The sequence below is a fragment of the Natrix helvetica genome (genome assembly GCF_964273705.1).
Source record: "Natrix helvetica genome assembly, chromosome: 2".
In the NCBI taxonomy this organism is placed as follows: Eukaryota; Metazoa; Chordata; class Lepidosauria; order Squamata; family Natricidae; genus Natrix; species Natrix helvetica.
Genome location: NC_138552.1, coordinates 20,575,707 through 20,588,865, shown reverse-complemented (window position 1 = coordinate 20,588,865; position 13,159 = coordinate 20,575,707). Strand labels below are relative to the sequence as shown.

Sequence of the window (13,159 nt, the reverse complement as noted above, 5' to 3'; positions counted from 1 at the left end):
TCCGACACAAAGTCCTCATCAGAGCTTTCCCCAGACTCCAGGACTGGCCCGTATTCCTCCCCAACCTCCTCACTGTCTGAATCTGCTGCCAGCTCTGCTGGCCGCTGGCCAGCCACAACAAAGTCTTTGTTAAAATTCAAACTTTTTTGAAAAAATTCCATATACTTACAAGTAATCTTCCCAGTAAACTAAGTAGCAATTCTGCAGCTGGCCATTCTGGTTTATTGACAGTGGAAAGAAGATCTTGAACAAAGTTCTCAAACAGTGGTCTATAATCTTCTTCACCTTGTTTGCTACCACATCTGATTAAAAAAATGAAATGTGAATTATATTAAACACAAACTACATTATAAACTTGGGAATTGTTGAGGTAAATGAAATTGGAAATTAAAATAATTCAAATCATCAAAAAAGAAAAAGATTTAATACATCAATTAAATGAGTCAAGTAATAATCCTCTGCCATTTGGTAGTGATATAGAACATGGCAAGATTATTTATATATTTAAAATGTTTCTATTCTGCTTTTTTTTTAATTTTTGAGGTAACATAATAAAAAGGCACTCAATTTTGAAAAGTAAAACACCTGCATATTCAATGCCAATATATAAAACTAACCAGTAGAATAGTGCAATAGCAATCATTTTAAAGCTTAAATAAAAATAACTGGTTAAAAAAAAGAATTATACACCAAAGCTTCCTCTGAAGCAGAAAACAGCAATTACTTCTGAAAGAGTATTAGGAAAAAAGACGGGTCTCTTAAAACAAGTTTCAGAGTTTAAGTGCAGTAAAAAGTACCCTCTGCTCAGTTTTAATCTCATGTATTGTTGAAGTGTAACAGAGAGCCTCTAAAGATCTCTATAAGACAGGAATTTGGGCTGCCCTTCCAATATCACCGTCCTACATCAGGGCTTTAAAAAACACCAGCAATATTATTTGATTTTATCCAATTTCTGAGCTGAATAAGCATTTGTGACTAGGCTAAATCTAACCTAAGTCAATTTCTTTTCATAAGAAATTTGTTATTTGTCTATAACTACAATTCTTCAAGTGATCATCTGTAAACATATATATAACTTATGAGTCAGAGCTAAGCATTTGCCTCCAAAAGTGGTGAATTTTCCAACACTGGAAGTTTTTAAGAAGAGATTGGACAACATTTGTCTGAAATGGTTTAGGGTTTCCTGCCTGAGTAGGGAGATGGACTAGAACACCTCTATGGTCCCTTCCAACTCTGTTGTTCTGTTCTGTTCTGTTCATTTCTTACAACATTCTACAGCATTTTTCAAGCTGGGAAAATTCAATATTTGCAAGTTCCAGATATGGCAGTTATGGCTACTCTAATTGAGGAATTCTGTGAACTGAAGTACATACATTTGGAAGTCATCAAGATTGAGAAGTACCATTCTAGTGCTTACAGAATTGTTTGGGGACAATACTATGTAACAAAAATCCTTCACTTCCTAATTCTAACACAGAAAATCCGAAGGAACAATGGGGTCATCTGAGACCACAAGGAATGGGAAGTGAATTTTCTGAATTCCCAAATGACCACTTGACAATTCAGTTACAAGTAACCAATTCTCCACCATCATGATCTCTGTGATCGACACCTATGAGTAACAAAACAGATTCATGTCTAGAAGACTATGTTGTCTTCATGAAGTGATTGAAGACAAATTCCAAAGTGGAATAGAGGCCCAGTCTGTAGCTATTGAAAAAAGTGGAAGACTAAGCCTAAGTGGCCACTTTATTTAACTCCACTATAGGAATGGTGCCACATGGTCCACGTAAAAAGCAAGAGCATAATAACCATATAAGGTATGGCGTGATCATTTCCAATGGTGAGGAAAGAGACTATACTATACGATACATTGATTCAGAAGGAAAGAAATATCAGAGCAAAAGACTATTTTTCTCTAAATATAATATAGAATAGAAGTGTTCTTCATTAGTCAAACAATTCTCCCAATTGGACAGTTACTAGAAAGATTACATTTCATGAGAGGAGAATATTGGTGATAGCCATGGAGAGATATTATGAAGAAGCAGTGATGAGGTATTGTAAAATATATGGGAGTACAGGAAAAGAAAAGAAAAACATGCTAAACTCTTCATGAAATACTTTACAAAAGGATTAGAAAAAAGAAACAAGGTAAGCTACAAGGTAGCTCCTAACGGACAATACAACCAAACTTTGCTCTTTCAAATACAAGTAAAAGACAAAAAACAATGGATGTGAAATTTCATGGGATGAAATTACTGTTTCCACAAAGAATTTCCACATATCAGAATAGAATAGAAAGATTCTCTCCTGTATCTCAAGAACTGGATGAAAATGTTGCCCCAATGCCACGAGAGGAGTTTGAGAAGGCAGTGGGATTTGTAGAAACAAGGCAAAGCAAATGGTGAACCATGGCTACCAATGCCACCATGGTACGATGACATTATGGCAGGTTAATCTATTTTTATCTTTGTCAGGATTCTGATCAGCAGAAGACCGATGATGTTTAGACAAACATGTCTAAAACAGGGCTATTCCAAGAAAAAATGGATTACCAAGAGTCTAGAGATCTCCTTAACCGCCTATTGCAAAATATTACACATTACTTGTCTCAATTTGTAAACAGGCTGACCAAATGGCATCTGATAATGGTCATCATCAATATAGCTTTCATTTGTGAGTCACTATTCTAGTAAAGCTGTAATTCTTGGTGAGCATGTTCTTGTTTTCAGGCATATGAATTGCCAAGATGAAGATGGTGGGTCAGATACATCAATGCTGTAAGATGCAAAAAGTGGGGCAGGCTTTGTGTCATCTTGTACATATTTACCAAGGAACTGTCTAACATGGAAAGCTGACCATAGGGACAAACCTTAAAAATCTGCCAGTGTAATGTAAACTACAAGGAGCTCAAGCTCACTGAAGTGTTGCAATGCTGTATGCCTTGATCAAGCACCTCAGATGCAGGCTGTTCAGAGGTGAGCATCTCACCTGGACATGGATGTATCAGTGGTGAGAACAAGCAGAGAGAATATTTCCAGAGAGATTTTCTGAAATCAGCCACTAGTAGAATTCTTTGACTCAAGGCTGAACTGAGAGGAGTAGATGTGTTATGTCCATACCTGGAAAAGTGAAATAGAGGTACTAATCCTATAGAAGATACATCCAAAAACGGACAGAACAAATAAGTGAAGTTGTAGCCTTTAAATAGCAGTTGGAAAACCACACAGGTTGATTCTTATTAGGGAAGAAATTGAAAATGCCTCAAGCATATGGAATCACATAAGCAATAGAGCTTAAACTCCTCTGTGTATATCGACTGTCCTTACGAATCAGAAAATCTGAAAAGGAATAAAGGAATATTTCTTGTAATAGATCTAGAAGCTAAGGTGCTCTATGGACTGAATAGAACAGCTTGAGCTTTGTGATGAGATACCATGAGATTATACAACTAGAAGTCAGTTATTTAAAAGGCAAATTGTACCTTATTGGTGGAGGAACACTATATACACTATTCATATAGAAAAAAATAAGGCAAAGTATCAAAATCCTCAAATTTAGCATCAAGTGACAATGAAAATGAGATGTCAAATAGACCAAAGAGGTTTTAGAAACAAAATAATTAGGTACAGAACACAAGCTCCATTGGGAAATTAATACGGACAGCAGGTCCTAGAGTTTAGAGGCAAAGGCCAAAATCTTCAAGGCCTAAAAAAAAACCAAATGAAAAATGATGAAGATGTTCACAACTCATATGTGAACATCTTCAAAGAGACAAAAACATCTTGGATGTGAGAGTATTTCAAAAAGCTGTGTGTCATGCAATCAGGCCAAAGCATATTTAATTAATGAAATTCCAGATCACGGAAAAGGTCAATGTGTGTAATGATTGCTTGAGTCGTTCTAGACAGTAGAGCTCCATGGACTAAGTTTATGAAAGGTTGAATATCAAGCAGATCAATGATACATCCTCGAAAATCACATGGGACCTATTGAGAGACAGTGCCATACTTAAGGATCAAGCCATAGGTTCATTTTCGAGCATGGAAGGTCATTGGTTGATTTTGGGCCACTCACTCTCTCTCAGGCCAGCCTACTTCACTGGATTGTTGTTGTTGGGAAAATATACAGCAAATGAATTAAATAATGCAATCAGCTCCACTCTTGGTGATCTTGAGATGGACAAAGGGGAAGGTCTTAGTTTTCATTACTCCTATGGTAAAGCGGGCAATTCAGATGAATAGATCTTAAAGCATGTCCTGAATTTCCCCTCCAAGGTTCAATATCCATGGGTGAAGAGGAGCTGTTGTGAACTAAATAATAGGAGGCTGAAACTGACATTAAATTAAAATAGTAGTAACAACTCTTTACTAAATCGCTATACCGGCAAAAAGAAAAGATCATAAGTTCCAAAAATCCATTCAATAAAATTAGTTCACAACAATCAATAAAACCAATGTTTAAAACTATAAAACTAAAATAAACAAAAGAACATAATATTCTATTGCAAAGTCTGCATATATCTACGATAAGATAAAATACTGCCCAAACTACTAATCATAATGAGAGTAGGACAAGGTCCTACTTTCAATTTTTTGGTCCAGTTCCCAATTTTCCCGGGTTTCAACCTGAGCAAGGCTGAGATGCTTTGGGTGTTTGGACCTTCTGGTGCCAGGGATCTACTCAGTGTATGTGATACCACAGATTTGAGAGTTACACAGGTTATTGGTTTGCCTCCAGCAGGGGTGGTATTTATCTTCCCTACCAGTTCGCAAATGTGAGCGCATGCGCCACCTCTGTGCATGCACTAAGCCTTCCATGCATGCGCTTTTGGCAAAAAAGGGGCCTAAATGGGATACCATAGAGCTGGGGCGGGCGGGCGGGGCCAAATGTGATTTCCACTACCAGTTCAGGCGAACTGGTCCGAATCGGTAAAATACCACCTCTGGTTTCTCTTATGTATTTCAAGGTGATGTTTTTCACATTTACAGCCCTTCATGAGTTGGGACTGAGTTATTTAATGGATCACCTTTCCCCAGTTGTTTCTACCTATTCTACCCAGTCTGGCAAGATAGGCATGCTCTAGGTCTCATCCAGCTAAGAAATGTTAAATAGATAGGCCTTTTCTGTCATAGCACTTGTCTTCTGGAAAGTTCCTTCCTTCAGGAGAGCCAGGTCCTAATTTTGTAACAAAGGTTTTGTAACAAAAGTTACAAATGTTGATCACATGAACCCAGGACAGTGCAACCGTCATAAATACATGCCAGTTGCTAAGTGCCTCGATTCTTATCAGGTGAGCACAGTGATGCTACAACAGTCACAAGTGTGAAAACAGTCATAAGTCAATTTTTTCAGTGCTGTTGTAACTTCAAACAGTCACTAAACAAATGATTGTAAGTCCAGCGCTACCTGAAACAAATAAGCAGAATTGTAGGGATAAATAAAGGACAGATACAAGGGAAATGTGGAGGGGTCTAAACATAAACATCAGTATATGAACTGGCAGCCAATGAAGAGTCCCATGGGGATAGAACAGAAGGTCCAGAACAATTGAATGGTAGTAGAATCAAGGAATATAGAGAATTGCCATTTATGAAAATGTTGAGGAGTATTGGGCCTAAGACAGTATCCCACTGAGTGCTTCCTTCCATGTAGATATAATTCCATTGATGACTACACCTTAAGTGTGGTTGGTCAGCCTGTTAAGAATCCATCTTGTGTTGATGCTGTCTATCCTACATATTTCTATCTTGCCAACAAGTAGTAAAAAATGAAGAATTTCAATAAAATAACTAAATTTTATTTATCAAGAATATGTTAATACTATGGCACTTTTTTAAAAAATCTGATCAGTAGAACTCAAAATCTAGTCATATGGTACAACTGTAGGCATGGTAAGAACATTAGGTGAGAAAGTTCCAAAAGGTCCTGAAGTGTATAACTAATATATGGTGCATATGTAGAAAAAACAAGAGTTTCATTATTCACACTGCCAAAGGAACTTTTCTAGATACACTCAATCTGTTGCAGAAAGACTCTTATACCAAAAATGAGAAAAGAAAAAACTCAGTGGTGCCCATTTCACTTGCAAAATACTAATGGGATTAATTTATTGAATCATACTTACTTATAAATGACACTTATTTCTCAATGAGTACAATACAGGTAGACCTCAATGTACAACCACAATTGAGTTCAACTGCTGAAGGCAGCTGTTAAATGAGTTTAACCTCATTTTACCACCTTTTTGCCATAGTTGTTAAGCAAATCACTGCAGTTGTTAAGTGAATCTTAGGGTTATTAAACAAACCTGGCTTTCCCCACTGACTCTGCTTGTTCAAAGCTGGATGGAAAGGTTGCAAAAGATGATCACATGACCCCAGAAAATGCAATTGTCATAAATACAAGTCAGTTGCCAAGAGCCAGAATTTTGATCACATCACTATGGTGATGCTGATGGTTGTAAGTCTGAAAACTGTTATAAGTCACTTTTTCCAGTGCCACTGTAACTAAGTTATCATCTTAATTTTCTACACTACTTTTAGCAACATATGCAATGAGCCTCGCAATTAGAATTAAGATCTATCTTTATTTTGTTTCTCATTTCCACATTGTCTTAAAGAATATAAAAAACTCCATGGGGATAAATTAAAATTGTTCAATAAAAATAAGTCCTACAATATACAATGTGAGATCTACTCACTTCTTGAGAAAAATAGAAAGGAAGTTTTGTGCTGTCCTCATAGCTGTTTCATATGAATTTGTAATGAGGACATCCTGATCAATCTAAAACAAAACAGAACAGAGTTACAAAACGTATATTGAAATTTATGCAATAGCAGATACAATATATACGGTTCTCACAACAGATGGCAAGGAGCAAAATGGCAATAATTCAATGTGCTAGCGCTAGGCTTTACCTATAAAGCCCTTTTAGGCAAAATACATCAGAACTAAATTTGCCAGGTCATGGGAAGAATATCTGGTTGTAATCCCCCCACCCACTCTATGAACAGCAAATAGGACTAGACCAGATGACAGGCATTCCTCAAAATAGCCTCCAATCTTTAGAGCAATTTATTCCAGAGGTATAGGCAATTTTATCCTGCTGACATTTCATAAACAAAATCTGTAATTTACATTGTCTGGGAATCTTCAGCCCTTTTAAATTTGATTGAGAGGCTCTGTCAAGGATTTATGTGTATATAATTGTTTTATATTATTGTTATACAGTGTTCTAATTTTGTTCTTTGTTATTATTCATGTCCCAGAATTCTACAGAACTTGGGCAAGTTATAAATATGAAGAAAGGACAGACATACAGAATTTCTAGAGGACATATGGCCTAGTGTCAGTTAACAATAGATAACTAAACTGAGATAACTGAGTTGAAGGTTGGAAAAGATAAGTTTCACTTCACTACAGTTATATTTCCTTTAATCCATCAGTTCTGTTTTCCATATCCTCCTTTCTCTACTTTCTCTAGTTTAATTTGTTTCCTTCTGTTGAAAGTTTCTTCACTGTCTTCTTTCTCAACTTTCTTCTTTGTTATGTGTTCCTATGGTTATTATATTTTTATTATGCACATCAGTAGCTAATGTAATCACAGGAACAGTTACATATTTCCAAAACGGATTCACCTTTTTATTTGATTCCTCTTCAGAATTAGAATCTTTTTCACCTGATGGTAGATGCACAACGCACTGAATTAATTGTAGGACTAATGCAGTCACCATCTGAATATACATAGGTTCCCCATCTGTATCACTGCTATTCAATCTGGGGAATAAATATAAAACTATTGTTTATCAAAAGTAAAATCAACAACAAACATTTGAATCCATGACAAATTTTCAGATAGTGACTGCGTTCAGATGGAATCAACCCTGGAGAAAAGATTGCATCCCATTACTATGAGTAAACTTCAGATCTGATTTGTAAATATGAAGCTAATGCATCCCACAATCCCAGAAGAGTAAAATCTTCACAAACTAAAATATGACTGGAACAAATATTAATTTATCAAAAAAATAATGTTTTCATTCATTCAAGCTTTCTTCACATTAAAAATATTTTTCTTCAACTCTTTCTTATATTTCTGAAAAATACCATATTTTTGGAGTATAAGACGCACCATCCCCCCCAAAAAAAGAGGGTGAAAATCTGGGTGCATCTTATACACTGAATACAGCATTTTTGGAAATCCCACCCCACCCATCCTGTTTTTCGCATAAATGGATGCGCAGAGGGTTTGGGAGGCCTGCAAAGTGCTACTGGGGAGGGAAAAAATGAGAGAAAAATGTGCCAGTTTTTTGCGAAAACGGGACTGGTTTTTTTGCAAAAAAACGAGGCATGCAGGGGGTTTGGGAGGCCAGTAGAGTGCTCCTGGGGGCTGGGGAGGGCAAAAATGAGTGAAAACAGACCAATTTTTTTAGAAAAACGGGGGTGTTTTTGCCCTCCCACGCCCCACCAGGAGCAATTTGCAGGCCTTCCAAACTCTCTGTAAGCCCCATTTTTTGCTTGTTTTTGCCCTCCCCAGCCTCCAGGAGCTCTCTAGAGGCCTCCCAAACCCTCTGCACGCCCCATTTTTCACCTCCCAAACCCCCCACGCATTGTGTTTTTGCCCTTCCCGGCCCCCAGGAGTACTTTGCAGACCTTCCAAACTCTCTGCATGCCCTATTTTTCACAAAAAATGGGGCATGTAGAGGGTTTGGGAGGCCTGCAGGGTGCTCTTGGGGGCCGGGGAAGGCAAACACTTTTTTTTAAAATTTACCTCTTCAAAATCTTGGTGCGTCTTATAGTCTGAAAAATATGGTACATTTGTAGAAAAGCTAGGTTTCGTACATGGCTCTCTCTTTCCTCTTTTTCATTTTTTCAATGTACTTATGTAGTAGATTTAACTAAGACATAGACCTATTAACTAGCTAATAGGAAAAGTGGAACTGATCTGGGCAGTTGCAAGGTAACATTGTATTTACTACATTCAGTGGTGGGTTCCTCCGGTTACGGTATGGTACAGCCGTACCAGTAGTAGCCAGGAGCAGCTGATAGCGTACTGGTACTGTGGTTCGTTTGGTCCATCCGCCTACCCACGTTCTATACCTCTTTTTAAAGCAACCGGCCAATTGCGCACGCACATATAGCGTGCAGCGCCTGAGCGAGCCCCAACAAGCAGCTGGGTGTTCCAGGGGCAGTGGATTGCACATGCATGCGCAGCACATGTACACAAACAGGATGCATGCCCCCGTGAGCAGTGTACCGGTACCTACGGTAAGAGCAACTCACCACTGACTACATTGCACTGATAGAATCGGTCATTCTTAACTGAATTTCATTTAGCTACCAAAGCAAATCACTTGGGATTTGTAAAGTACAAGTAGAACTTATTTTGTTTCTGAAAAAAATCTCTCAATATGTCCCAATTCTGTGACAATCAAAGTATGATTCTTTACCCCAACATATCAGATTTTTCTTCTACAACTGCCATGCTCTAGTTCAGCGATGGCAAACCTTTTTCGGCTCACATGCCTCAAGTGGGGGGAGCGCAGGAGGGTCGTGTGCGGGCGTGCTGCACCCATAATGCAATGCACGACCCCCCATTTTTACATGCTTTTTTCGCCCTCCCCAGGCTCCAGAGGCTTTATAGGAGCCTGGGGAGGGCGAAAAGAGCCTCACCTGCCCCTGGAGGCCCTCCGGAGGTTTCAGGAACCGTCCGGAGTCTTCCCTGAAGCCTTCAGAACGCTTAAAACGACCCTCTGGGCAAACCGGAAGTGACTTCTGGTTTGCTCGGAGAGTCGTTTTAAGCGTTCCGAAGGCTTCAGGGACCTTCTGGAGGCTTCCCTGATGCCTTCGGAGAGCTTAAAACGACCCTCCGAGCAAACCGGCTTCAGGGAAGCCTCCGGATGGTCCCTGAAGCCTCCGGAGGGCCTCCAGGGGTACAGAGGAGGCTCTTTTCGCCCTCCCCAGGCTCCTATAAACCCTCTGGAGCCTGAGTAGGGCGAAAAATGGCTTTAAAAAAGAGTGATGCATGTGCGTGCTGGCCAGCTGACAGGGCAGCGCCTCGCGTGCCCTAACTAATGGCTCCGTGTGCCACCTGTGGCACGCGTACCATAGGTTGGTCATCACTGCTCTAGTTATTGCATCACTATAATTCAATAATTCTTATGCTGTCCATTCATCAAAAAATAATACTGAGCCAATGCAGTTAAACATATATTAATTTCCATATTCCAGTGGAAGAGGTAAACACATTTAAACCCTCAAAAATTTAAATATATATGTATATAAAATATACATATTGCATCAAATAGGTGTTTTGTTGTAATATATTACCTGAAATTTCTCAAACTCCTTTTGCTGGTTGGTAACCTTGCAAGTGAAGTAAAAATTTCTTCTAATATTAATTGTCTATGTTTTTCGTATCTTGAGAAAACCTGTTTAAAATCAATGGTTTTTTAGAAAATATTGTTCTTTATAAAGGAAAAGCATACAATGGAAAATGTCATTACAATTTTTTTCTGATTTTCGCCCAATAAACTACCAATCCTATTTTGCATGTTCTTAGCTAGCTCCATCCCTCTAGAACTAACTTACTATTGCCAATTATCTTAAAGTGGGCGGTGGGATGACTTAGGGGAGCGCTAAGAGGCAAGGGAGGTGGCAGAGGAGTGCTGGAGGTGTTCTGCTGTGCTGTACTCCCAACTCACCTAGCATAGCGCGCAGGCACGGAAGGGAATGCAATGGAACCGAAAGCAAGAGTCCTTCCCCGCGCGGCTTGTGTGGAGGTGGCGGCTCAGTCTCGCCTCACCAGAAACCAGCGATGACGTGCCTTTGGGAAGGCTTGGGTCTCGTGTGCGCCTTCAATGGGTGGAAGGGCTGGGTTCTTCTTCATCGCGCAAGACTGGCAGTTAAAACTGCTCCTCCAGCTGCGGGGAGGGCGTCAACCCCTAAATGTAGCGATGGTGTTGCCTTCCCTGCTTCTCACTGGCTTTGCCACTTTCCTTCTCCGCAGTCCACTGTTATTTAACGAATGGGCGTGTGGGTGAACAGCTTCACAAGAGCCGAAGGTCCTGTCCCACCCGATATGAGGGCATAGAGACCCTCGGCCGGTCTGTCATGCTGTCTAGAAACTGAGCTGCTGCCTCCATAAAAAATTGCAGGGGAAGCTGAAATTTTGGAATGTGATTCTAAGAGGAAGAGTGTCTACTCCGCTTGAACTACTTTCTTATGTAAATAAGGATTGAACAGCGTACAAGAGGTTGTGGATTGTAATCCTTTCATGCTGGGGCAGGCGTGATTTTGCAACTACTTCATAGATGCACATTTTTTTCTATAGTATTAGTATTGTTAATAGGATTCTTTTTAAAATCATCTGGATTAATAAACAATCTTAATCTTGCCCACTGCTGGAAATACTCCAGAAAATGTGTTTTAAATTAGCAATAATTTTTATAGCATTAGCTGGCTGGCTGATCTGCTGAAAGAGGGAGGCACGTTTTGTTCAGAATAGTTTGTAGAATTGAGACAAGTGGTTCTCAAGCATTGACACACCTAATAAAAGTAGCTTACACTGCAGTTTAACATCATGTCCTGACTACATCCTTGTGTTTCGCCCAAAATGAATTGTCATTGCCCTGATCTCATTCCCAGTAATGAGTGAAATATCTTTAATCATTAGTTGTACTAGCTATAAAGTGGCATTTTTCCTTCTTTCCTATTGACTTTGCTTGTCAAAAAGTCACAAAAGTGATCAACGTGACCCCGGGACACTGCAACCATCATAAATATGAGTAAGTTGCCAAGTGGGACTGGTGCGATAGTTGTAAGTGTGAAAAACAGTCATAACTCAATTCTTTCAGTGTCATTGTAACTTCATACTGTCACTAAACTAATAGTTGTAAGATAAGGACCACCTGTATTTCACAAATTGCTAGGGAAGATACAAACCTGCTCTCTTTCTGCCTACATTCCAAACTCTGCTATCTCTTTGCTCTCTGAAAAGCCTTTTTCCTCCTGCTGCAGACTACAGGTAGTCCTCAGATTATGATTATAATTGAGCCCAAAATTTCTTTTGTTAAGTGAATTTTGCCCTATTTTATTATCTTTCTTGTCACTTGTTAAATGAATCACTGCACTTGTTACTAACGTTGTTAAGTGAATCTGGCTTCTCCATTGACTCTGCCTTGTCAGAAGGTTGCAAAAGATGATCATATGACCTCGGAACACTGCAACCATCATAAATACAGTATGAGTCACTTGCCAAGCATCCAAATTTTAATCTTACGACCATGGGGATGTTACAATGGTCATAAGTCACTTTTCAATGATGAAGATTTTGATCGTTTGCTGCTTCATACAGAAGTTCGTTGGCTATCAAAAGGCAACTGTGTGAGATGCTTTTACAATCTTTTTGATACTGTTGTGGAGTTTTTTGAAGACAAGAATGCCTTGCTCAGTGGTGAACTCAAAGAGATCAGGCATGACATTGCTTATTTATCAGAACTATTTGCAAAATTCAATGAAGTGAATTTGCAGTTGCAAGGAAGTTAGGTCAATTCTTATTAAGGCCAAATCTGTCATCTCTACGTTTATTTCAAAGTTAACTCCATTCAAGCGCAATATAGGCCGTTGCGAGCTATACCAATTTCCGAGCTTCTCTGAGCTAGAAGAGAAAGGTGGAATACAAGATGATGATCTTCAGGTTTTTTGTGACCATTTGGACATGCTGCATAAAGTCATGTCTGAGTGATATCAGGATCTTCTTTTGATGGAAATTCCAGATTGGGTGATAAATCCATTTTCAGATACCGAGGAAGTTGGGGTAGTGGAGGAACAACTCATAGAGCTGTAAAATGACATTGAGCTGAAGCCAAAGTTTAAGAAATCGTACCAAGAGTTTTGGTTACAGAAAGAAATTTCTGATCACTATCCTGCACTATGGACAGTGGTTAAGAAGTTCCTTGTTGCATTTCCAACATCATATTTGATGGAACATGGCTTCAGTGTGGTCATCCAACTTTTCTCCAAGCAAAGAAATCGACTCCAGATTACTGAACGTGGTGATTTAAGACTCCTGCTAAGTGACTTAAAACCAGACATTGGGAAACTGGTATCACTTCATCAATCCCATCCATTACATTAAGAATTTACTGAACAG

The 13,159-nt window shown here is 39.0% G+C and overlaps 1 protein-coding gene across 3 annotated transcripts in view; it reads right to left on the bottom strand.

The window, feature by feature from the left end:
- NIPBL (NIPBL cohesin loading factor) overlaps positions 1-13,159 on the bottom strand; it is a 177,579-nt gene that overhangs the window by 35,180 nt on the left and 129,240 nt on the right. For all 3 annotated transcript variants that reach the window (XM_081940543.1, XM_081940542.1, XM_081940544.1), the window contains 4 exons: positions 10,336-10,436; positions 7,644-7,782; positions 6,707-6,789; positions 170-302 (listed from right to left, as the gene is read on the bottom strand). In XM_081940543.1, coding sequence (XP_081796669.1) covers positions 170-302; positions 6,707-6,789; positions 7,644-7,782; positions 10,336-10,436 — 456 coding nt within the window. The remainder of the gene's footprint in view (positions 1-169; positions 303-6,706; positions 6,790-7,643; positions 7,783-10,335; positions 10,437-13,159) is intronic.